This window comes from Salarias fasciatus, chromosome 18 (assembly GCF_902148845.1).
Source record: "Salarias fasciatus chromosome 18, fSalaFa1.1, whole genome shotgun sequence".
Lineage (NCBI taxonomy): Eukaryota > Metazoa > Chordata > Actinopteri > Blenniiformes > Blenniidae > Salarias > Salarias fasciatus.
In genome coordinates, this window is record NC_043762.1 from 20,000,195 (window position 1) to 20,025,285 (window position 25,091).

The following is a 25,091-nucleotide window of genomic DNA, read 5'->3' on the forward strand; positions in this document are numbered from 1 at the left end:
ACACAGAGTTTGGTTCTGTTGCAGGATCACTTTCTTCATCTGTTCGATCTGATACCTGATTAATATTTTACAAGATGGCCAAATAAAACATGAAGTGCCGAGCTTTCCCCGAACAATTAAACACAATGGAGATCATGGCGGCAAAAGTAAAAGGCGCTTCTGCTCGGCCAGCAAATGGGGAAAAGGTAACATGTCAAAGACCGAAGTGAAACTCTACACTGCTGATGCGCTGCAGAGTCCGGCTCCAGAATCCGGGTCCGCGGTTTCCGGCCAGCCGACGGAGCCCGGTTTTGAATTGACTGACGTTCGGAGCAGCCAATCAGCGGCTGCCGTGCGCCAAAGCTGTATTTATTCCCGCCGGCGGACCAATCAGAGGCGTCCTTTTCAGCCGAGTGCGTCATCAGAGTAGAATGTGAATGTGGGCTGCCTGAGAGCGGACCGCACTCTGCTCCCATCCCCCCATCTTGACCGAGCAATGGCGGCTTGCTTTTTGCCGCTTTGTCCTTCTCATGTTCAGCTTGTAAAAGCCATGTGTACAAAACTCGGTAAGGAACAATACGTGTTTGCCCTTGTGTTTCATAAGAATGCGCGTCAATTCATGAGCACATTATACTTAATTTTTCCGCACTTGTCTCATCGCATGTCTGTTATGTCGCACTGCTTTTTTTTACCCTCCTCCACGACGGGGCATTTCTCTGTGGGCTCTAACAATGGAGGCTGGAGGAAATGAGGCCACCTGCACTGCACTCGCTCACTCCGACCAGCCTGTACACACACACTCACACACACACAGCGCAACAGTGCTTTCTGTGTGTTTTTGTTCGACGGAGATTGTGTGTTTATTCGTGTCTCGACCTTGGCGCACGAATTTATGGGATGTTATGTAAAAAAAAAATCATGAGTGTCAAGTGCGCACATACAGAGATGAGAGGGAGTTTCAAATATGGACGTCGTGAAGGGGAGGGGCGAGCAGTCGATGAAGAGGCTGCGATGAGACATGGCGTCGCTGCCTCCCCCCTCCACCACCACCACCTCCACCTCCTCCTCCATCACCACTCTTTTGCGCCCTTTTATCTGATTCACGGCGTGGACATGGCGGCCGACGACGTGGTTATTAAAATGTTTAATCCACTAAAAACGGCCCCTGGTGTGGCTATTCGGTCCGTTAGCCCCCCTCTCCTCAACACTATTCCCTCGTCGAGGCGGTGGGCGGGAGAAGCGCTCCGTCTCCCCGCGTGAGTCGACCAGATGCCCATCAATCAATCAAACCGTGACACTACGTCAAGCGAAACGCCGTCTATTCGATATATTTAGTGCGTAACTCGATGGAAACTGGATTTCCTGGCGTCGTGGCGCCGCCAAAGCCACACAGGTCCCTGTTTAGTCCGTTTTGTCGGCTTTAATCGGGTCGGATTATTGTTTTCGCAAATAAAGGACGGTTGCGAGCGGCGGAACGGGAGGGGGCGTGGCCTCCGGGTTTAGAAATTCTATCTATTGTTCCACTCCGACGCGCGAAGAGAACACCTCTGTAGCGTCTCAGCCAATCAGGGGCCACCGGGCTCCTCCGAGCCCCGCCCACAAGCCTATATTAAAGGCTCGGCCGTCAGCAGCATTGGCCACTGGCACAATATAATTCTGATTGATCCACAAACCGAGGAGAGGGATTTACGTTATTCAACCTTTCATTTCAGCCGTCCTTTATTTTATTGAACTAAAACAATGGCAGACACACAAGTTGACTCCGGCTCGGATATCTCTGCCAAGGTAAGCCGTCTCACACCTCCATCGGGGCCGTTCTGGTTAAGCCCCTCAGTAGAATAAAGCTTTTCCGAGCTGTAACCTAGATTTTTTTTAAGAAAAAAAAAACCCTTTCGTCTGCGCTTCGCGCTCATTCGGACTTGCAGAAGTCGGAGCCTGTTGGACACGAGAAAAGAAGAGAAACAGCAGCTGCTCGCATGTTTTCTCTCCAAACTCTGATGGAAAATATCAGTAGAATAAATCGGGGGTCTCGGCACCGCATCATGGAAATCGGCTGCGTTTCCAGCGCCGCGTCTCATTGTCCGGAGAGTAACAGTCTGCGCGGGTTCTTTGTTTATACAAGCGGCTCGGTTCTCCCCGCACAAACACGCTCCCCGAGTCCGGACCGATGCACGGACCCACACCGGCCGCTCCAGCGCGCACTTGGCGGCTTTTTGGGTTCCCGATCCGCGGCTCTCGTGATTGAATTGACGCACCTTATTTATTTCGCACATCTTTTTTTGCGCGCTGTTTAATGCGAATTAATTCGAGGGCAAATCAGTTTACGCGAGGCGCTGCTGTTCGGGCTATTTGTGTTATTAGGAGCGGTAACGAGCTGCCGGGGCTGAGCGGGGCACTAAATGGGATTTTGAGTCTTTCCAGCTGGGTTGTAGTGTGAAGTTGCTCCGTTTGAATGGAGGACGGAGAGGCAGGCGGTGCGTAATTCGCATCAATGTCAACTTTCTCCTCACATCAATTTTTTGTATTTTATTAATGGTATTGCGTTTATTTTGACAGCAGGTTTTTTTTGGGAGGGGGGAGACAGTAATCTGCGGGCCTGTCGCCTGTTTGCTCCATCCGACCCGGTTTGTTTACCGACTGGGGAAGGTCGGCTCCCGCTGCCTGCTCGGACTCCGTTTACCGGAGAGCGTCTCTCTCTCTCTCGGCGAGCCGCGGCTTCCGCTTTTTCTTCGGTATTTTTGGAGCATGTTTGCAGGGCGCGCTTATGTCTCAGGGGAAACTTTCTTTCTTTTTTGTAATGCAGCCCACTTCTCCCCGTCTCTCTCTCTGAATGTGTGTGTGGCCGCGCTGTGGAGGTGTGATGTGACGCTGCTGGTTTTCCCCCTCTTTTTTTTATGCGCCGTAATCTTTTCGGCGTTTATGCTTCTATCCAACCGTTTGTGTGCCTTTTGAATGATCATGTCCGTGTGGTTGGACTTTGGATTAGATTTGGTAAAACTTTACTAGCCCCCGCGGGGGGGGAGTCCGGTCTCCGCAGCGGCGGAGAATGGGAACCAGCCTTCAGATGATATGAGCAGCAGCGAGCCGCGGATCTGAATAATTATGAGAGATTATAACAAATGAACATATGGAGAAGGTTGAGAGGGAAAATTCGGGGCCTGGTATTAGCGCTGATAATCCGGGGTGCCTGTTCAGCCACTATTTATAGTTGTGGAGCATTTTTACGCACAAGCGTCTTTTACGCACGGTGGCTGAAGTGAGCGAGCGGAGCCTCGGAGCTCAACTGGACCTCATTTGTCTCCTGCCAAGGAGCCGCCGGTGCTGCTAAACAGCTTAATGGATTTTAACCAATAAGATTATGTAAAGCAATTAATCAATAACCGTGTATGAGTTGGAGGCGCGTGTGTTTGGGGATAATGGGTTGTGAAGAGACGGTGTCGACAAAACGAGGAAACGGAGCGCTATTAATAGGCTCGGCAGGCGGTTTTCCGGCGTGAGCGCGGAGCAGAAAAGCTTTGAAGGTGGGTTTTTTTCTCTCTCTCGGGTGTTTTCACGGGATCCGGCGCGGCGCAGCCGGCTTATTCTCGCTTTTCGTGCGTCTTTCCTCGGCTGCCATGTGTCGTCTTCTATTGTCCTCCGTTACAACGAGCGGCCAGCAGCAGCAGCAGCGTGCGTCGCGCTCGCCGACGCCTCCTCCTCCTCCTCCTCCTCCATCACCCCCCCCCTCCTCCTCCTCCTCCTCCTCACCCTCATCCTCCCTCCTCCCTCTTGCGCCCTCCTGTGTTATTTTAAACGGAGCGGTGCATCCTGGGTATTGCAGTGCCTCTCCCGGGCGTGTCTCGTGACATATGGCGGCAACGGCAGCCCGCAGAAGACTACAATACCCAGAGTGCCCCGGGGGCCACATCAAAGTATCAGATTACAACACATTAGAGGGGATGGAGTGGAAGGAGGAGGAGGAGGAGGAGGCTGGGGGAGGATCTGCAGAGACCAATATGGTGTTTAAATAGGAAGGCTTCATCCTGACAGGGAGAGGGCTGAAAAATGTGCAGCTTCCAGCAAGAGCTGGGATTCTTAAGTAGGCCAGTAGGTAGCTGCAGCTGGCAGGAGGACCTCATACATCCACTGTGTTGGAAAGTTCTTTTTTTTTTTTCTTGGTGCCTTTTTGGGTTTCTAATGTTTGTTTTTGTTTTCTTCAGGACCTGAAAGAGAAGAAGCTGGTGGAGGAGAAGGAGAACGGCAAAGATGCTGCCACCAATGGAAAGGTAATCATCGGCCCCGCTCCGTCACCGCAGTCTCCCGAAGGCGGTCTGTTTCGAACGGCGATTTAAAAGTTGTTGTTTGTTCAAGGAGAACGAGGAGAATGGAGAGCCCGACGTAGACGACGAAGATGATGAGGAAGTGGACGAGGAAGACGAGGAGGACGATGGAGAGGGTAACTACAGGAGCGCCGATTTTTAGATTGTCTTTTCCCCGGAAACTCCAGAGGGAATCCAGCCTCACTGTGTCGATGTTTTGTGCCATAGGCGACGAGGAAGACGAGGAGGAAGACGACGACGAGCTCGAGGGCGGCACAAAACGGGCAGCTGAGGACGACGACGACGACGACGAGGTGAGGCAGAAGAACCCGAGAGTCGGGTCCCGCCGTGACCCCCCTCGGCCAGCCGACTAACCTGGCGCCTTCCTCTCGTTTCAGGACGACGTCGAAACCAAGAAGCAGAAAACCGACGACGATGATTGATGCGTTTTCCACCCACACCATCCTGCTGAAACACTTCCTGGTTCTTCACCTGTAACTTTTTATATGTCGCAGGTGGAGGGGCTGGAGGAACAGATTTAAAGGAAAAAAAAATAATAATTAAAAAAAAAACAAAAAATCCAACATGGTCATTAGCAAGTAGAGTTCAACAAACATCCACCACATCCACAAAAACACACACAAACACACACACACTCTCTATCTCTCCCCTCAAAGCTGCAAAACAAATTTTCTAGAGGAACCCGCAACCACACTGACCGCAGAAATCTGGCTTCTCTTCAACAACAGCAACACGAAAGGAGAATTTGTTTGTATTTTTATTTACATTTTATATTTTTGTACATATTGTTAGGAGGAGGGGGGTCACTTTCTCTCTCAGCAGCGATCTCGTCAGACCAAATCGGTGCTTCTTTAACAAAAAGATTTTACTTGGTTGACCATGTTACAATATCTCAACAGATACTACAAAACATGTAAAAAAGTAAAAAAAAAAAAAAAAAAAAACATGAAAGACAACCTCTTAAGCCGTTGAACTCAGAGCATTCCAGTAAATTTAATGTATGTACTTTAGCTGTACCATAACTAGTTTGTTTGTATGGGAGGGTAAGGCCAAAGAAAAGAGCCTCTTTTCTTTTTCCTTTTATTTTGTTTTTGTCAGCGACTTTTTGTTTTATGACGGCCTGTTTTGATGTATGTGCGAAGTTTGTTGTTTGACAATAAACCGGACTTTTATTTTGTGAGTTGTACTTTGTATCTCTGCCTGATTATTATTTTTTTTGTTGTTGTATGACTTTCCTGCTGTTGGCGGGGTGGACAGTAGGGAAAAACTCTGGTTTCTCTTTTAAAAAAAAAAAAAAAAAATTGTCACAGATCACTGAGCTGCAGGTATGAAAACCCCAGAACTGCCATAATTCTCTTTATCAAGCTGTTACAGTTCATTTCTCTTCATATGATGCTGCCACATTCGGGTGGGAGGGGATCGTTCACTGTTACTTTTTCCAGATTTAAATAAGTTAAAACAATCCAGGAAGGAAATAAATATATGTACCTAGATCTCGTATGTGAAATAGCGCCACCTATGCGTCTGTCGGCGCACTCGTTTGATGACACAAGCACTTTATGATTCATCACACACACTTTGAGGTACAGTAGAACCCAGTACTTACCAATTATGAAGGTGCAAAATAAAGTGTCAGGCATGTCTGCGGACTCCTAAAATCCTTCATTTTTATTCAATGCAGCATCTTATTTGACCTTATAGGCTTGTACTTTTCACCCTGCTGCACATATTTATTCAGTGGTTACCTATTAAGTCTGAGCAGAAACCAGAGTCAAAAACTGAGAATTCATCCTCTTTTTTTTTTGACTGTTTCTGGTAAACAGTTTTCTGCTTCTCAGTAAAACAGATGTGGGCTTCGATAAAATGATAAAAAAAAAAGAAAAGAGCATTGAGTGGAGGCATCTATATATCAAAGGAGGGCGCCTCGTGAAGCGCTTCGGCGCGAATGTTCTGTTTAATGAATGAATTAAGAGAATGAATAGATGAATGAGAGTGATGGTAACAAACAAATGCAAAAACAAGTGAAACTTTCCTGTTGAATGGATGAACAGACATGAAACCAGTGAATGTCGGACTTCAAAAATCCTCGCCGTGACCAAAAAAACAAATATTTTAACATTTTTAAGAAGTTCTACCCATATTTAAACTCATACGTGTTTCAGGATTTTTCTTTTACGCACTTTTGTCTTTGCTTGTCTCTAAGAAGATAAAAGTAAACTGCTGGTTTTTTTGTTGGAGGGGAGGGGATCAATTACCTGAATGACCCCTGCATGTCTGAGTCTGACCGCAGAGCAGATCGGTTCCCGTTCAAAATGGTGGCAGTGTGACGGCTCTCACACACATCTCACACACATCCGAGTCGTTTTTCTGTTGATGGCTGAAAGATCAAAAGGTTCGGGAGAAAGTTACAGGATACGACGTCTGGCATTATTACATAGTTGTAAGTTTCTCTTCAAACTCCAGTCTGGACGCCACTGTGATGGTGTGAATCGGGGCTCTTCTGGGTTCAAACATCAGTCATTTCCATTGTTTCTCCTGGTTACTCTTCTTCGTACGTCTTCACATCTTTTTGGATGTTTCATGTGGTGCCAAATCGTGAGTGAGTCTCCAAACACAGCGCTGTCTCTGCCTTTCTGTGTGGAGTTTGCATGTTCGCCCTGAGCTTGCATGGGTTATATCTCTTGATGAGGTAACCTGTTTGCCTGGAATGAAAGAGCGTGTGTGTGGTTGTCTGCATGGTGGACGGTCCAGGGTGTATTCTCCCTTCACCAACAGCCCAAACGCCCAAGACTGGAAGCCGCACCAAAGACTGAAGGATGGATGCTTCACTTGCAATATTTGTCGCTTTTCCCAGCTCTTGCTCATCGATCTCCAGCTTCCCTTTTGATTTTTCCCTCTGGATCTGCAGATCAGTTTTGGGTGGAGACTGAACAAATGAAACGGCTTTTACCAGATTAATCGCACTGATTCTTTTTCTGACAAACAACTGAATGTTCAGAGCAAAAGCAGCTTCAACACTGAGTACCTCAGAGGAATTTGCCGTTGACAATAGGTCAGACTCCTGAAACAGATACAGAGAGCCTAGAGGAGGAATAGATGAAGACGTTGTGCACTTCTGCAGCAATGACCATATAGCCGAAGATGGACGGATTACTTCAGATACTGTGACTCTACTGCATGAAGCTGACAACAGGTCGGATCACTCTGCTGTGATGAGCTAAAGATGTTCCAGATACTCTTCTGATGCAGCTACAGCTCGATACTGGGAATAACTTTCAAGATTTTCTCAGCATCAGTCAGTATTTCTGACCCTGTGTGATACTGTACGGCGCTGATAAACACAGGTGGGGGAGGGTCCGGGGGGCTGCGGGTGTACTGAGCTGCGAGCTGTTTACCCGTCAGACTGAGACTAGCGTGACTGATAAGGCCGCGCTGCGTTCGGCTGAGTCGGCTGCAGCCTGCAGGCCTGCAGAGGAGGCAGGGACAGAACCAGGTTCTGATCCAGAACCAGACTGGATATGAACCTGATCAATATGTTCAGGATGGAACACACACACTCACACACACAGTTTCAATGCACAACAAGCATTTTATATGATTCCAGGCTTCCTGAAGTGAGTCAAACATCTGTTTCCATGTTTCAAACTAAATAATTAGAATTGTTAATAATCAATTAATTAGTTATTAAAAGTATGCATAGTCTAATTATGAAATAGCACTGTTGTGTTGAACTGATAAATTAGTGTCAATCAATACATTTCTATAGATTCAACTTGTCTTTCATCATCAAATGTTTTTATATCTGTCTTAAGCAACATCAATGTTATTTCTTAGTTTGTTTGTTTTTTTCAAAAATAAAACACAGAAATGTGTATTTTCAATACATGAAATAAAAGGTATTTAGGAATGGACAGGAAACACAAATGTATTTTGAGATGTTTTTATTCCAGATGTTTCTCTTGAAAATCATTTAGAAATTTCTTTCACACATCATCGTACTCTTTCAGTCAAATTAACGCAAGCTAAACGCATTTGAATTTTAAAAATGGATGTTTTTTCTTTGGTAGCAGTTGTTCCTCTATGGAGAGTTGAAGTTAAACTCAAAGCTATTTAACAGTAAGACTTCTTTTTTTTATTACATACCAATATTTCCAGTTTGCATTGTACGAAATATGAAAGTCGGGTGAAACCAGTCGACCCCGTCAACAAGTGGGCATTGCTGCCATCTTATCAGGTTCCAGTCTGCCGCAGCTTTAAAACCAGATCCGATCTGTGAGCTAAAAACCTGAAATCCCTCTTACCTCAGCAGGTGGTCTGAGGCAGCATCCCCCCCCCCACCCACACCTCACATGGTTCCTCCCAGACTGGAGGAGGACAGCTGGAGGAGCAGGCCACTGCTGTGGGGGGAGGGGGAGGGTGTGGTGCTTCATAAAGAGTGTTGGTTGTGTGTAAAAATAATAAGGCTGCTCCATGAGCTAAAGCAGCTTTTGAAATCATTTGTCGAAGTAGTTATGTGAAACTGACGTCTGTATTTTGTAAAAAGCAACCTGCTCTTTGTCATTACAAGCTACTGCTGGACCTGAGGTTTATGGGGCAGTTTGAAAAAACATTTGCAATTACATTAAGTGATAAAAAAAAATTGTATTCTAAGATTTCATTGCTATTTTTAAGAGGCTCTAATCATGAATCCAGAGAATTTTTACTTCAGTGATTAAAAGAAAGTGCTCTGATGCTTGTGGCGCCATTAGGCCTCCATGTTTCATAGAATTTTAGGAAAAAAGCCATGAAATGTTCAAAATTTGATTACATTACACCATATTGAATCTGATGTTTTGTTTTCAGTTAAATCCCTTTTATTCCACTTTAAATCTCTGCCACACGCTCGCCGTTAAAAGTGTGTGTTGAGGATAAAGTTTTCCTGGTGTCTGGCTCTTCTTCCGGTGTGAACTGACACACATTCAGGCATGAGTCCTGACTTGACTTCAACCCGCAGCAGTCTGCTGCAGGTTGGACACGTGTAACAACTAACAGCCCTGCAGCGATTGGCTCCCCGGGACACAAACCGTCCAATCAGGCGGGAGCGTGTGAAGTTTGAACTGAGGAGCTCCAGTTTTCTGGGCTCACCTCTGTGCTGCAGGTAAACCCTTTCATGTCATTTGGTTGATATTCTGAGTACACTGAAGATACAAACGCTTTAAGTAGCATTGTGACTTTTATACACCGGTGCCTTGCTGTTAAAAGCAACATACAAACAAACAAAAATCATCAATAAGGAAAAGGCACATGGTTGTGATCTCGGCTCCACAACACAGCAACATTGAACCAGCTGATCAATTCAGAGCAGCACATCCATGGATTTCCAGTTATTTAGAAAACAGAATCAGTTTGTAAAGATGGATAATGTGAAATCTGAGCAATAGATCAAATGTGGTGTGCCTCAGGGGTCTGTCTCGAGCCCAAAACTGTTTATTGCTGTTTATTACTGCTCAAATATCTTCTCTTTGCAGTTGATAGCACTTTATTTTATTGGGTGGTATTGGAATCAACAGAGTGAAGGAAACTGAAGTTATGGGTTTCATGTAGGATGACAGCTAGAAATGGAAATCACACATAAATTAAACTAAAGAAAAAATGTCAAAAACAATTGGAGTATTATACAAAGTGAAGGATTTGTTGGACAAAAAAGCTCTGTACATGTCGGATGGTTCTCTGATTGTTCCAGAGCTGACCTTCAGTGTTGAGGTTTGAGGAAATAAATGCCAAAATCCATTTTCCACAAAAGAGCCATGAGGATAATCAGACAAAAAAATAAAATAAATAAAATCACCAGGACACAACAAACCCAATATCCAACCAGTTAAAACTATTGAAATGTCTTTAACTCAGAAAGAAACTTTACTTCTTCATGTTCAGAAAAGATTTGCTAAAAGGGAATGTAGCTGTACCTTAAAACCTAACAGAGATCTCCATAAAACCAAAACATAGAGCCAAAGTAAGGGGAAGTTGTATTTTGTTAAAAGCAGTCCAGTTATGGAACAATTTAGATAAGCAATTTAAAGAATCTAAATTCACCACATTTAAAAAAAAGGGACGAAAACACAGGTTATTATTAAAATACAAAGAAATGACGAATCACAGTGATATGAAATAAAACTGATGAGAGTGAGCGTGACTTTGCAGAGTCATTTATTTGATTGTTGTTTGCTTCCTTCTCAACGTCCCATGAAACTGATTGTATGAGATAAAGGTTCTTCTTCCTGCTCCCTTTCATTCAGGAGTTTGAAAACTTTTGTTCTGTATTGTTTTGAGCTTTTTTTTTTTTTTTTTTTAACATTTTTTGATCATGAAAGAAATTAAGTAAATAAACAACAAAATTCATCAGGATCAATCTCTGATTTCACCTTGTATTTATTACCTAGAACCAGATATGGACCAGTTACCTCAGGTTGCTTCTCTGTAAGACTTGTCGTCCAGAGTTTTCTCCTCTTGCCAAACTCTGGTTTGTGGAGAAACGTCTCTGGCGCTCGTCTCCTCCTGCAGGAACGGTGATGATTGAGACCAGCCTCTCATATTATTAATGTATATGATGATAGCAGAGGGGGCACTGATTAGGGTTTTAATGATTCCCCATCATGAGTTGCAATTATATTTCCCTGAGGGACCACATAAAAAAAAAAAGAACTGGTGCTGCTGTGGAGGGCGGGTTTACACTCACCACTCTCTTTATTCAGTACACCTTGTGAGCACTGGGTTGGACCCTCATTTGCAATCACAACTGCCTTGATTGGAGATTCTCTGTCAGAGATTTTGGGTCATGGTGGTACCATACAGCTGCTGCAGGTGTGACTGTTCCACCATCAAGTAGCCATCAGGAAAAGTGAAGATGGTCAGCAACAATACTCTGGTGGGCTGTGGCCTTGAAGGAAATCACCTCAATTGATATTAAGGAGCCCAAAATGTGCCAAGAAAATCTCCCCCACACTATTACACCCCCAGCAGCAGCCTGAGCTGTTGATACAACACTGCAAACCTCCGCGTTGTTTATCTGACTCCACCATCCGAGTGTGGTTCAAGTCAAGGCTCATCACACCTGGAAGCATTTTCTCAATCTTCTGTTCTCCAAATTTGATGAGTTGAACCACCCCAGTCTGTTTCAGGAGAGCAGTTAAACTGTCTCTGAGCTTATCTAACTAGTTGTTCATTTCGTTTTGATGTTTCAGATCTAATAATCTGTACAATCCCAGGGAAACAGATGTGCATCATTAGCAGAAAAGGACTTTCTGTGAAGCAAAATCTGCAGATAAACTGACGCGTTTCTCATCTAGTCTCGTTCTGACTAATCTTACACTCACCGAAGCTCATTCCAGAGACTTCTGTCCCTCTGTTGTTTCAATCTATTCCCCTGTGATGTTTGCAGTCTTTCAAGGAGTTGGAGCCAATTTTGCACTGCCAATGGAAGCCAGAGAGAAAACCACATGCACAGGGAAAACATGCAAACCCAGCTATGATTGCTGCTTTCATGCTTCCATTAAATACCCAGTATGAATCACTTTACATTAAACCAATGAAGCTTTGTAACTTTTCAGTTTAAAAGTATGTGTGGTCTTCTTATTAAGATGTGAGAAATGAGCCTTTATGTCCCAAACATCTTCTTTGTGAGCTCGTTTAATGTCTGACCAACTTATTCTGACAAGTTCATATTATTCTATAGATTAACAGTCTATTCTTGGGATAAGTAACCCTGCAGGAGCTGAAGATCAGAGGGAGATGCTTGGGGTTGATACATGCAGACACACCGCTGTCTTTCGTTGAGCAGTATTAAAAAAAACTTTTGATCTCCAGATTTCTTTTTTGTTTGAAAGTTTGAAAAAAACCCAAATCAATGTCAAAGTTTTTTTTTCTCCATACTTTCCATTATAACTTCCCTGGTGGGTCAGTGGCTGGCACTCTCACCTCACAGCGAAAGGGTCATGAGTTCACATACAGGCCAGGCCTTTCTGTGGAGAGTTTGCATGTTCTTCCTGTGTGTGTCAGTTTCCTCCCACGCTCCAAAAGCATGCATGTGACATTAATTGATGACCTTAAATTGCCTGTGAGTGTGAGTGTATGAACTGTGAGCTGGAGTTGGCTTCAGTGCCATAAAGTTACAGGAGACCCATTAATTTCTCAGTTCTATCAAAGTAAAGCAAATTATTTTGGAAACTATTTTTTAAAAAATCCACATTTGGTTAATAAAACTGTGCTCAAAGTGCTCTGAAAGTGCAGCAACCGCCAGCTTATTCATCTGCAGCTCAGCTCTCATCTGTCCCTCAGTGTGTTGCTGCCCCCGTGTGGCCAAGCATGTTTCCTTCACTGGGCCCAGTTAAATAAATACAGTATTCATTTCTCTAAGTCAGTGCAAAATGTATCTCACATTTAAAAATAAAATAAAATAAAATTAAATAAAATTAAATAAATAAAATAAAATAAAATAAAATAAAATAAAATAAAATAAAATTAAATTAAATTAAATTAAATTAAATTAAATTAAATTAAATTAAATTAAATTAAATTAAATTAAATTGAATTAAAAACTTGGAAAATAAAATGTGAGTCTAAAATTCTATTGCAGGAAGTTTACTCTGATGACACACAAACATTTTATTCAACTTCTTGATAGACTGATTGTGTTTGCATTGTCGGGGCTTAGAAAGATCTTGAACTGTTTTTAATGGTTATCTTTATTAGTTGTAGCAGAAGATGAGACAGGGGAGATGGTGCAGTGGAAGTAGATTAAGCATCATCTTCAACAAGTAAATAGTTCGATATCAGATTCAAACATCAAATACTAGGCACGTTTACATGGGTCAAAAAATCATCCTAATAATCGGATTACAAGGTGAAGCACATTTAAACACCTGAGTGAATCCTCTTCCGGCCGGACTCTGCTTTACAGGCTGAACGGAGCCCCGGTGACACGGGCCCAGGTTGGCGATGTGGAGGCCGGCCAGAAGAGTGCTCGCTATTGAGCCGATCATGGGGATAACTGAACATTATTTGAGCAGATATACAGCTAATAAAAACAAACTGCTCGGGGCTGAAGACTGTTGACTTCAAAGCTAAACATCAGAACCTGGAAGGTGGGAGAAAGACCTTTTCCACCTGTTCTACTGTGTAATTCGCTTCACCTGAGGTCTGTATACACGAGTACTGAACATGCTTTATATGGCATTCATGAACACAAAAACTTTTAATACGATTGTTTTCAATCAGATTGAAAATAACGCCCATTTAAATCGGGCCGCTGTGAGCTGCACTCGTCTATTATGTTTCGTTTCCACAGTGCCTCCTTTGGTGGTGCGGCCCGGTATGGTTCAGGTTGTCGTGTGTTTCCACTGAGTAAAGTTGTTGATAGTACTCAACCTGGACCACTCTTAGTACTCCTCTGTTGAGGTGCCAGGCACGCCGGTATGGTGTGGTGGCAGGGCGTGGCCGAGACGCTGGGGGAGAGCTGGCTTCAGGGATCGGTGTGGGGAGAGGTAACTGAAGTCACTTGTAGGTGATGAAGGCCAGCCACAGGACGCCATCGCGGACCCCCTCGGAGCAGCTGCCTGGCTCACCGTTACCGTCATTGTGGGCCCTCATGGTGAAGTTGCGTGGCTCACCCTCGTCACTGCAGTCATCATGGGCCCTGCTGGAGGAACTGTGAGGTGGACTCTCCTGGAACTGGTGGGGACAGTCCTCCGGGAAGCGTCCAAGCTGCCCCAAGACCGCCGCCTTCATGAATCGGAAGTCCCATCGTTCCATCGTCAGCGCCTCCCCAACCAGGAGGGGGAGCAGCCACAAGGCCCACTCCACCTCCGGCCACCCACAGGCCTCCGGCATCATCTTGAATCCCTCGATGAATGACTGGGGGTTGTCGTCGGCATTGGGGTGACGCTGGTGAGGAGAGAGAAGGGCCGGCCCCCCAGGGCCACCACCAACCGGGACAGCAGACACTCCATCTGCTAGGTGGTCTGCTCCACCAGCGGCTTCGGGCTCCACTGGTTCTCCGGCCTGCTCCCACTGGATCGGCACCACCTCCGCCATCAGGTCGGCTGAACCCTGACCGCAGTGGGGACACGTAACGGATAAGCTGTACAGAAACCCGTACTGTCCAGGACCAACCTGCACCGTGCCGCACCAGCAACAGAGGCGCAGTGGAAACGAGGCTTAAAAGTCTGAGTCCTCACTGTAAATTTAATGCTATGAGGAACGCTGTTAGGAATTCTTTAAAACTATTGATCGAGCTTGAATTTACCTTCACAGATCGGCTGCATTAAACTCTGAGGGATCCATCCTTCATCAGCTGCACCTTTAAGGGCACTATCTTCAGAAATCCAATGTCAGTGTCAAATGTCATTGGAAATTGTCCCGAAAACACAATGTTTCCTTCAGAGATGCTTCAAGGATGCATCAGTTGTGTCTCTCATGTATTTGAAGCACAATGCTTCAAATTACAGCAACTCCAAAACTTTCACGAGTACAAAGAAATACATTCTGTCACAACAAACTGAAAAACCTCAAACTGAACATGGGAAAAAAAAGAAGAAACTGTTACTTTTATTGAAAAATTGTAGATGAAGTCTTCTTGGTGATTGTCACCCTGTAGAAGGCTGATCTTTGCATTAAACTTCACAACGTGTTGGGTCTGTTTTGGCCCACTGGCCATATGTTTGACACCATTAACAGAGGAAGAAATAAACTGTTCTGATGCAAGCAGCAGACAAACTGAAGCTTATTTACTTTTCATGTGTTCATTCAGCATGTTTTTTTTTTTTTTTTTGCCTGTTCCTGACAGTTCCTGCAATGTTTCATGAATTAATATCATGAAGAGGCTTTAAAAAGATAACACCTTTTATAGAAAGACCTCGTGTGACAGATTCTGTTTCATAAATTTGTTTTTACTCTTACATACACGCAACGTCTGAATATTCACTAAAAGTTTGAGTTTGTCTTCGCAGCTACAAGGCTGTTGTTGGAGAGCCTCCTCATAAGCTTTTAACACCAGCAACAAGGAAACACTCCCCAAACAAAGAGATCAGAGCTGCGGCTGTATTTACATGCAACGGGCACATCACAGCGGGCGTCCTCCTCTCAGCTCATCTCTGTACTGTCGTGTAAACCACCAACCTGAGCAGCACAAAGGAAAGCTTTCACACAACACAACAATGGCTTCAGATACAGATGGAGGGAACTCCACCTCCTTCCACCAGCACACCGGCTCCTCCCCGCCCACCTTCATTGTGTCACTCTCACACCCAGTCCCTATAGAAATGGCCCCCTCCTCACACACACACACACACACACACACACACACACACACACACACACACACACACACACACACACACACACACACACACACACACACACAGAATATATTTGCAATGGACTGAGATGTTTTACCTTTTTTCTTCCCTTTTTCCTGCTATTTTTTTGCTTATAGAGTTCATTACCTACTTATAATTTTACTGATGCATCCCCCCCGAAATAAACAAAAAATGAATGTAAAGTCAGTTGTCACTTATTTACTCAGTCACAATATATACATTAAAATTTTAAGTATTTATGTATTTCTTTCAGTATTTGTTTTAGCATCTGTTTGATTTAAACAGGAACAGCATCTGGTCCCGTCACATTTTGATGTTTTCGAAATTTATTTTTAATTTTCACAAGTCAAAAACTAAAATGATTTAGAATGAAACCAAAATCAGCTTTAAAATGTCATCTTTTCAGTTCAGAAAACAGGAGCTTCACAGTTCAGTTCATTAATAAATGCATCAGCCTGTTTTACAATGCTTCACTTTATTTGGCCTTTTCTTTTCTTTACTGCATCGTTCAGGAAAGTGTGAATCTGAAGCAGGGCGGGAGGAGAGATAAGAAACTTTAGCATTTCCTTGAACGTAGTGAATCCAGACTTACAGTAGGTTAAATTAGGGCTCAGTGGCATAAAAATTAACTCCTGTTTTGAATGATCATGTAGAGAAACACAAAGGAAATTTGCTTCACTCCAAATTAAAGGAAATGAGTACGTGTTGTTTTGTGGCAGTGTAGCGTTGTGATGTAGTGGTTGGAGACAATCTGAGACCTTTTTGTGTGGAGTCTTCCTGTTGTCCCTGTGCATGTGTGGATTTTTGCCCCAAGGTGAGGCGGGAGTGTCTCGTGACCCTCAGCTGGACGGATCAGTACAGAGGATTTACGTTACTCTGTGTGTCATTGTGTGTTAACAGAGTTAGATTGTGATCTTGAGGGCAGCAGCATTAAAAACTGTCATCCTCTCGTAACTGTGCTCTCTTGAAGTTGTTTTGAACTCTGAAAAATATCTATTTTAGGAACAGGCTTAGAGTTAAATGTTACTATTTTGACATAACAGAGTTAAAGAGAGAGGAGATGGAGCACATCTTGACACTTGTTGAAGAAGCAAAGAAAACAGTGACAATGAGATGAGAGTTGTTCCTCACAAAAGGGTAAAAAGTCACATTACACACTGATTCCAGCAGCTCTCTTCACACTCATCGAAGCAGCTTCTTTAAACTGGGATGAGTGTGTAATGGAACAATGACAAAGATGGTGTGTGTGGAAACAGTCCAGACATAAACTCAGAGACATCTGTGAAGGAAAGTCTATAAAGATCAAAGCTCTGGCGAGTATTGTAAAATCTCTCTCTTTCTCCCATGATGCAGTGTGGTCGTCACTTCACACCAAATTTAATACAACAGGAGAAGAATAGAATTCCACGTAATTAAATATTCCATATTTCACATTTTAATCTAACAATAATCTAACAAATCATTTTCTCTTATATACAACTGCTTCAACTGGAGTTTTTAGTTTCTTTCCAGCACAGCTAAATTTGGATTAATAATTAAAGTGAGGTTCAAATTGAAATGTATACTTTTATATAATTTTCAGAAGTGTCTCAAAAGTTTTGGTGTGATGTACTTTAGAGGAATCTTGATCCAAGTTTAAAAATAAATCCTCATGTGTACAACAATACATATCCACAAAATAAAAATGTGACTTATTCTCTCAATGAAATAAGCTGAAAAGTTGTTTTATAAACATTGTTCTTTCTTCTTTCTTCTTTTAATTTTTCACCATACAAACCATAGTATATAACCTCAACAGCACAAAGAGTGAATCCATATTAGTGTTAAAATACAAGAGAAACCATGGCATCAAAAGCTAAATTTAAATATAAATAATGACCACTAGAGGGCAGCGTTGGTCAAGATTCAATGCAGAAACACGGTGAGGGCCATTTAACTTGAAACCATTCTTAGTTTTACAAATAAAACAAATGTATTTTACTTCACTTCGATTTTTTTTAATTCAATATTCCTAACATATTGAATTTAACAGAAAATCATGTTTGTATGGTTTTGGTTAAAGAGAAAAACTTATATCTTATTATCCTCTGAGGGAAATGATGGATGTTTTAGCAGCACAGGAACATGAAAGACATAAAAATTCTAGACTAATTCTAAATTAAATAATATATTGCTTTGTTTCTAATAAATGATAAACAAAGCAACAATAAAAGGCCATAAGTACGAACCAACACAAATAAATGCGAAAACCTCTTGTTTGTTTATTTCCAAACCATAATTCAGTCATTGAATATTCTCTAAAGTCATTTATATTTATATAATTCTATTTTTACCTATGCTACAACTTATCCATTTTCATCTATTTTGTCATTTTCAAAATCAGAATTTATTTCCAGTCTTAGTCCTTAGTTCTAGTCTTCTTGGCTCGTTGGACTCCGGAAGTAGCTGACTGGCAGGCCAAGCGAACTGCGGTCCGAGTGGTTGAGGAGGCAAAAACTCAGATCTGGGAGGAGTTCAGGAGGCCATGGTGGAGGACTACCGGTCAGCCTTGATGAAATTCTGGCAAACCATCTGGCGCCTAAGGAGGGAAAAGCAGGTTTTTTTCCCAAACACTGTTTACAGTGGAGGTGGGGAGCTGCTGACCTCCACTGGGGATATCATAGGACGGTGGAAGGAATACTTCGAGGACCTCCTCAATCCCGTCGCCACGTCTTCCATGGAGGAAGCAGAGGCTGAGGTCTCAGAGGTGGACTCGTCCATCACCCAAGTTGAAGTCACCGAGGTGGTTGGTAAGCTCCTCGGTGGCAAGGCATCGGGGGTGGATGAGATTCGCCCCAAGTACCTCAAGTCTCTGGAGGTGCAGGGACTGTCTGGGTTGACAGGATTTGGTAACATAGCATGGTAGTTGGGGACGGTGCCTCTGGATTGGCAGACCGGAGTGGTGGTTCCCCTGTTTAAAAAGGGGGACCGGAGGGTGTGCTCCAACTGCAGGGGGATCACACTCATCAGCCTCCCTGGGAAAGTCTATTCAAGGGTAATGGAGAGGATGATTCGACCGATAGTCAAACCTCGGATTCAGAAGGAACAATGCGGTTTTCGTCCTGGTCGCCAAGCACTGGACCAGCTCTATACCCTCCATAGGGTGATCAAGGGCTTGTGGGAGTTCGCCTAACCAGTCCACATGTGTTTTGTGAACTTGGAGAAGGCGTTCGACCGCGTCCCTCGTGGTGCCTTGTGGGGGGTGCTCCGGGAATACGGAGTCCGGGGCCCCTTGTTAAGGGCCGTCCGGTCTTTGTATGACTGGAGTAAGAGTCTGGTCCGCATTGCAGGCAGTAAATCAGACCTGTTCCCGGTGCATGTTGGACTCCGGCAGGGCTGCCCTTTGTCACCGGTTCTGCTCATAATCTTTATAGACAGAATTTCTAGGTGCAGCCAGGGGCCGGTGGGGGTCCGGTTCGGAGACCACAGGATTTCATCTCTGCTTTTTGCAGATGATGTTGTCCTGTTGGCTTCATCCAACCCAGACCTACAGCATGCACTGTGGCGGTTTTCAGCCGAGTGTGAAGTGGTGGGGATGAGGATCAAAACGTAAAACCCGAGGCCATGGTCCTCGACTGGAAGAAGGTGGTTTGCCCTCTCCAGGTCAGTGAAGAGACCTTACCCCAAGTGAAGGAGTTCAAGTATCTTGGGGTTTTGTTAATGAGTGGGGGATGGATGGAGGTCAGACTGACAGGCGGATCAGTGCAGCAGCTGCAGTGATGCAGTCGTATCGGTCCAGTGTGGTGAAGAAAGAGCTGAGCCAAAAGGCAAAGCTCTCGATTTATTGGTCAATCTGTGTCCCCACCCTCACCTATGGTTACAAACTTTGGGTCATGATCGAAAGGACAAGATCCCAGATACAACCGGCTAAAATGAGCTTCCTAAATAGGATAGCTGGGTGCTTCAAAGTCTCACCCTGCCACCCTATGGAGAAGGAGCTCAGTCACCAGGGAAGAGTTCGGAGTAGAGCTGCTACTCCTCCACATCCAGAGGAGCTAGTATTCATCAAGTATTGAAAAGCATGAATTTTCAGTATTGTATCGTCCTCTGCAAGTGTTCATTCTCTGTTCTCAGAAACTGCTATAAATCTAATTAATGCTAAATATGCTCATGTAACTTTATATTAAATAAGATTATGGGGTATATCTTTTTCATTGTTCCAACTCATTTTTTGATTTGAGTCACTACAGTATTTTAGAGAAATCCTGTCTTCATCATATGACTGATATTTGAGATAATCAAGTGTGCTTCTAAAAAGATCTGTCAGAAGTTTGAAAATCATCACAGACTGTTAGATTACCTTATTTTGTGCAGGAATGGTGTAAAGCTCATTCCTCTGTTTTCTGCTTTTCGGTCTCAGCTTGGATCTCTGTCAGTTCAGCCTTTTCCAGAGTGGAAAACAAGCTCCATTCAGGCTTCGTGACAACCTTCACTCTGCATCACAGTCACCTATCTGGGCTTTTCGTTTGTAACTGCAGACGTCAGATTGAATCACAGCTTCATTGTCAGAATAAATACAGAAAAAACAAACAACAGGCACTGATAAAGGCATGATTCACATCGACTGAGGCCGGTGAAGCCCATTTCTAGCTATTCAATCAAACCAACAGTATAAACTATCAGCAGTGGAAAAATATTATTCATATTTGAAAAGAGAGACGATAAAGATGAAACCACTTTAACTGGAAAAAAGGCAGAAATAGAACAACAGCTTCTAAAGAGAAAAGAAAATACTGCAGCTGATTTTGTCAGCTTTCACAATGAAAGATCAATGAAAAGAAAAGGACAAAACAAAGAGTGAAAATCAGAAGATGACATGAATTTATTTCATCCAAACCTCTTCTGTTCCATGACTTTTATAAAATGTGGGTGTTTACAGACACCAGAGTGACCAAGGTGAGAGCTTTTGTGTCACTTTGTTACTCTGCTGAAAAAAATCAACTGTGTTTTCCAGAGGGTTAGACTGATCAAATTCCTCTGATCTCACCTCAGGCGGTTCTTCAGTTTACACTACAGTCCCACCATATTCATGCATTACATTCACCAAGAAACTGGAGACTTTGTAGCATGAAAGTTGAATCAGAGAGACCCTGTTCTGAATGCTGATGGCTCTGCAGAAGTCCAAGTCATTTAGTGACGATTTGCTCTAAAATCAATGCTGCAAACTGTAGATCAAATTTTCACACAATTCAAACTTTTATCGCACATTTTGAAAGAATACGGCTTCTCGTCCGAGTGAGTTCTCATGGGGACTTTCAAGTTTGATCTCTGAATTATTTTTTTCATTCAGCTACGGCTTCTCACTTGTGTGGATTCTCTGATGTCCTTTCACTTGTACTTATCGTGTCCGTATCACACAGACCTTCTGGTCTGTTCTCACTTCTAATCTCTAAAACGCTGAAGTCCTGCATGGCTGTCAGCTGCAGCAGACGTGTGAAAAAGGAGCTTGCTACTGTCTCAATCTGACTGTTTTCCCCGCTGGTGATAGTTACCATGGCGGCATCGCTCGCCTCCTTCACGACAAGCCTTTCTTCTGTGTCGCTGGCGCAGAGTTCCTCCTGTTGCTCTTGAACCAGAGTGGAGACTTCAGTGATAGCAGAGCTGCTGATCTGAAAGAGCGGACAGTCATGCCACTGTGGGCTGTTTGATCACCTAACTGTGTAAAAGTATTCTAGTCTGAAGTACACGTGGGTGGAAACCCTTCATTTGACCATCTGTTACAGGCCAGTAAGAGCTTGGTACATACTGTATTTACACAGTCTTATTTCACTGAGAGTAAAGGTTAACATCATCCAGAAAAAACAATTGTTTCTAAATATGAAAAACAAGAAGAAGATCTTATTTTACAAATGAAAAACTGCCTCATCCAGTTAGCCGACGCTCCATCCAGAGTTTATGGTGTCTGTGCTACAATTTCAGACTTTTCTGGAAAAACTGTTCTTATTTCGATTCTTGTAGCAACCTTTTGTTTTTGGGAAGAAAATTATGAGGGGAAAAAAAACAAGTGAGTGAGTGATAAACCGATTAATTACTTTATTAAAACATTTTTGCCAGGTGCAATTGCTGTACGTGTAAAGAGCAAAACGATGTGTAAGAGCTGCTGACCACACCCTTGTGTACATGGAGACTCCGCTGGTCAGTGTCTGCAAACAAAAGCATGTCAACAGTGAAAAAAAAGGCAACCTTAACTGATCCTGAGAGTCGAACTTTTTCTCAAGTGTTTTACTAAAACTGTATTTTGTCTGGTTTATCTTTTTCCATATAGCAGTGTAGTGATGATTGGAAAACTGTGAAAACAGCAGACAAACTGTTTGACAGTTTCCTGAGTGCAGAGCTTAAAGAAAATTCCTAATCTGAGTGCCCTCTTCAGGGACAACAGAATCCAATCCAATAATGCTTGTAAGAGCAACACAGAATCCAGCAAGAAAGTAATTAGACACTGAGAATTCTAATTTAATCTGGTAACACCTAACCAGACAGCTGTGTAAAACACAGCTCTCGTCCTGATGCTATACTCTGTATGAATAAATGAAACATATTTAGAAAAATGAAAACATGGTTATTATTATACTTAGTTAGGTTTGTGGAGATGAAAGTTTCAGTCAGTTTTCAAACTTGTCTTTCATTTAGACAGTTTTTTTTTTTCAATTTTAATTTTTTCTTTTCGAAAACTTCATACTTAAGTGTTCCAGCATTAACATTGCTACAGTACTGATCCAAAAACACATTATTTGGAATAATAACAATGAGCCTTGTTTGCACACATGCAAAAATATTTATTTCCTTTTTTCTGACAATAATTTAGCGGAAACTGCAAATCCAGCAATATGCAAACAGTGAGAAAGACAAAAAAAAAAAACCCACACAAATCTGAACAAGATATACATTCTGTAATTCAGGAAAACCTATATCACAATTTAAAAATATAAAATACTGCACCACCCTCTAATAGTGCATGTTTTTGAAAGTTTTAAAGATTTCTTCAGAATGGGAGTTGTTCAGTGATTGTCGGTACATTCAAAGGTGCATCTCAAAATGTAGGCGGAGTCTGACAAAAGATGAAAATCACATTTAATTAGCTGCGTATTACTCTGTATGATATCAGCTCACAAAACATTTTACAGGTATCATATCATGCAGCTTTTCAACAATCAGAGGAAGTGGTGATTTCCCAGGTGACGTCATGAAAGAAAATCTCCTATTGGCTTGTATGAGCACATAAAGCATGTTTCTTTCACTGCAGACATTTCAACATAACTTCCCGCTTGTGTGAGTTTTCATGTGACAAAGCAATTTATAATTATCTCTAAAAGTTTTCCCACATATCTTCCAGGAATACGGCCTCTCGCCCGTGTGGATCCTCGTGTGCCTTTTGATCGTGGATGGATCAGTAAACGTTTTCCCGCAGGTGTCGCAGAAGCAGGACTTCTCGTCGGTGTGAGTTTTTTTCATGATACACCAATTTGAAGTTGAATTTGAAACTTTTCCCACACGTTTTGCAGGAATACGGCTTTTCACTCGTGTGAATCTTCATGTGACTGCTCAAGCGTGTTTTGCAAATAAATCTTTTCCACAAATCTGCTCACATGCAGCTTCTCGACACTGTGAATCTTAATGTGCCGCAGCAGAGCAGAACTGTCTTTGAAACTTTTCCCACACGTCCTACATGAATACGGTTTCTCGCCGGTGTGAATCCTCATATGGCGCAACAAGACAGAATTATCTTTGAAACCTTTCCCACATGACGCACAGGCATACGGCTTCTCGCCTGTATGTGTTCTCATGTGGCGCAACAAGACTGAGCTGTCTCTGAAACCTTTCCCACACGTTTCACAGGAATGCGGCTTCTCACCCGTGTGGATTCTCTGGTGTCTTTTCATTGTGGATAGTTTCTTGAACATTTTTCCACAGAAGTCACATGTAACAGACTTTGGGGACACTTCTGTGTCACTCTGGCTCTCAGACATGGGAGGAAGTAACTTCAGCTGCATGTTTCTAGTTGATCCTGAGTCGACGTGATGCTCTGGCCTCTCCGCTGGGAGCCGGTCGCCGTCTGACTCTTGTCCACTGAGAGTGTCTTCCTCTTGCTTCAGTACATGCTGCTGTCCATCCTGGCTGAAGAGATCATGTTGTTCCTCTTTAATCAGCGGAGGTTCTGGTTCCTGATCACCTGGGCTGGTGTTGCTCTCCTGGTTGCAAAGCAGCTGCTTGGCCTCCTGATGCTGCTGCAGCTCTGGAGGGGCACAAGGTGACAGAATGACACAAGTTCACATAAATACTGACATAAATATTTCAAACTGGAATAAGGAATATGGAGATTGGTACTGAGAAGTTCTGACATTACCTGCTTTAGGAAAGATTTATTGGCTCTGAAATCAGCATTTTTAGTAGAGATTATTATTATTTCAGTTCACAAGTCCAGGTATCCACTACATTACTCAGAACACCACAAGAAACCACATGATTCTCATTCATTTGTCATTATTTAACAGATAAGAAATAAAATCCGTATCTAAGAAACTTATACAACATGTGTAGCAAGAATACAGCTTTCACTGGAGGTTTTTTTTTTTTTAACATTATTATCATAAATAAATTAGAAACGTCAGGCTCCTGCACGTTTTCTACTGATGTTTTTTCAGCACCCTGCATTAACTCTTGGATTTTTAAATTAGGTTACACGTTTTACCAAGTTAACATGCAATGGTCGCAATCTACATGTACATTTGATTAATTTTGTATCAGGCTTAATTCTTATTAAAGATTCATTATTTGCAGAGCGCACACGGTGGATCACGCTACAGTGGTTTCATTCATCTGCAAATCGATTGGAAGAGTTGGAGTTGCGCAGACCTGATTCGGGTTTCCAGATGTTTTCCAGCAGTCTGCGGTGTCGCTCCGTCTCTTCCTCGTATCGGATGATAGTTTGTTCAAACGCTGAGAATATTTCCACAGCGGCAGCGGTCAGCCGCTCGTTTATAAAATGTCTCAAATCCTGAACAGAGGACATTATTACTTCACCTGCTGAAGACTCGCACATTAAAACGCCCCCAAAAACACACATGCATAACGCAGCTTGGTCTGTTTACTTCCGCTGTGTGTCACACTAAAAAGTTCCGACACAAACAGTCACTCTTGAGTCACTCGTGTTTATTTAGTGTCACGTTTACATACAAGAATTCCAAACGTTTATAATGGTTTGTATTTTTTTTTTTTTTTTTTTTTTTTTTTGGTTATTCAAATACCTGTATCCACACACTTAAGAAGAAAACACCGAAATTATTGGGGGGAAATTTTATGGGGTTCCATTTGTGTCAAAAAAGTACATATAATTTAGGTTAGTATTTCTGCTACTGCAAAAGCCTGAAGCTTTCTGAATAAAATTATGTTTTAGGTTAATATT

The 25,091-nt window shown here is 43.0% G+C and overlaps 2 protein-coding genes across 3 annotated transcripts; one reads left to right on the top strand and one right to left on the bottom strand.

Moving 5' to 3' along the window:
* Positions 1 to 1,595: 1,595 nt before the first annotated feature.
* On the top strand, positions 1,596 to 5,484 carry ptmab (prothymosin alpha b). 2 transcript variants are annotated; one of them, XM_030114701.1, is made up of 5 exons: positions 1,596 to 1,764; positions 4,179 to 4,244; positions 4,330 to 4,414; positions 4,506 to 4,591; positions 4,676 to 5,484. In XM_030114701.1, exons 1-5 carry the CDS (start codon positions 1,720 to 1,722, stop codon positions 4,718 to 4,720), a joined length of 327 nt encoding a protein of 108 aa, XP_029970561.1. In that variant the 5' UTR covers positions 1,596 to 1,719; the 3' UTR covers positions 4,721 to 5,484. The 2 variants fall into 2 exon arrangements, with proteins under 2 accessions (XP_029970561.1, XP_029970562.1); XM_030114702.1 differs by having other exon boundaries at positions 4,333 to 4,414.
* A 17,057-nt stretch (positions 5,485 to 22,541) lies between these two features.
* On the bottom strand, positions 22,542 to 24,769 carry LOC115405614 (zinc finger protein 41 homolog). Its single transcript, XM_030115239.1, has 2 exons — positions 24,542 to 24,769; positions 22,542 to 23,921 (listed from the first exon to the last, which is right to left on the bottom strand). Exons 1-2 carry the CDS (start codon positions 24,750 to 24,752, stop codon positions 23,203 to 23,205), a joined length of 930 nt encoding a protein of 309 aa, XP_029971099.1. The 5' UTR covers positions 24,753 to 24,769; the 3' UTR covers positions 22,542 to 23,202.
* Between the last annotated feature and the right edge of the window lie 322 nt (positions 24,770 to 25,091).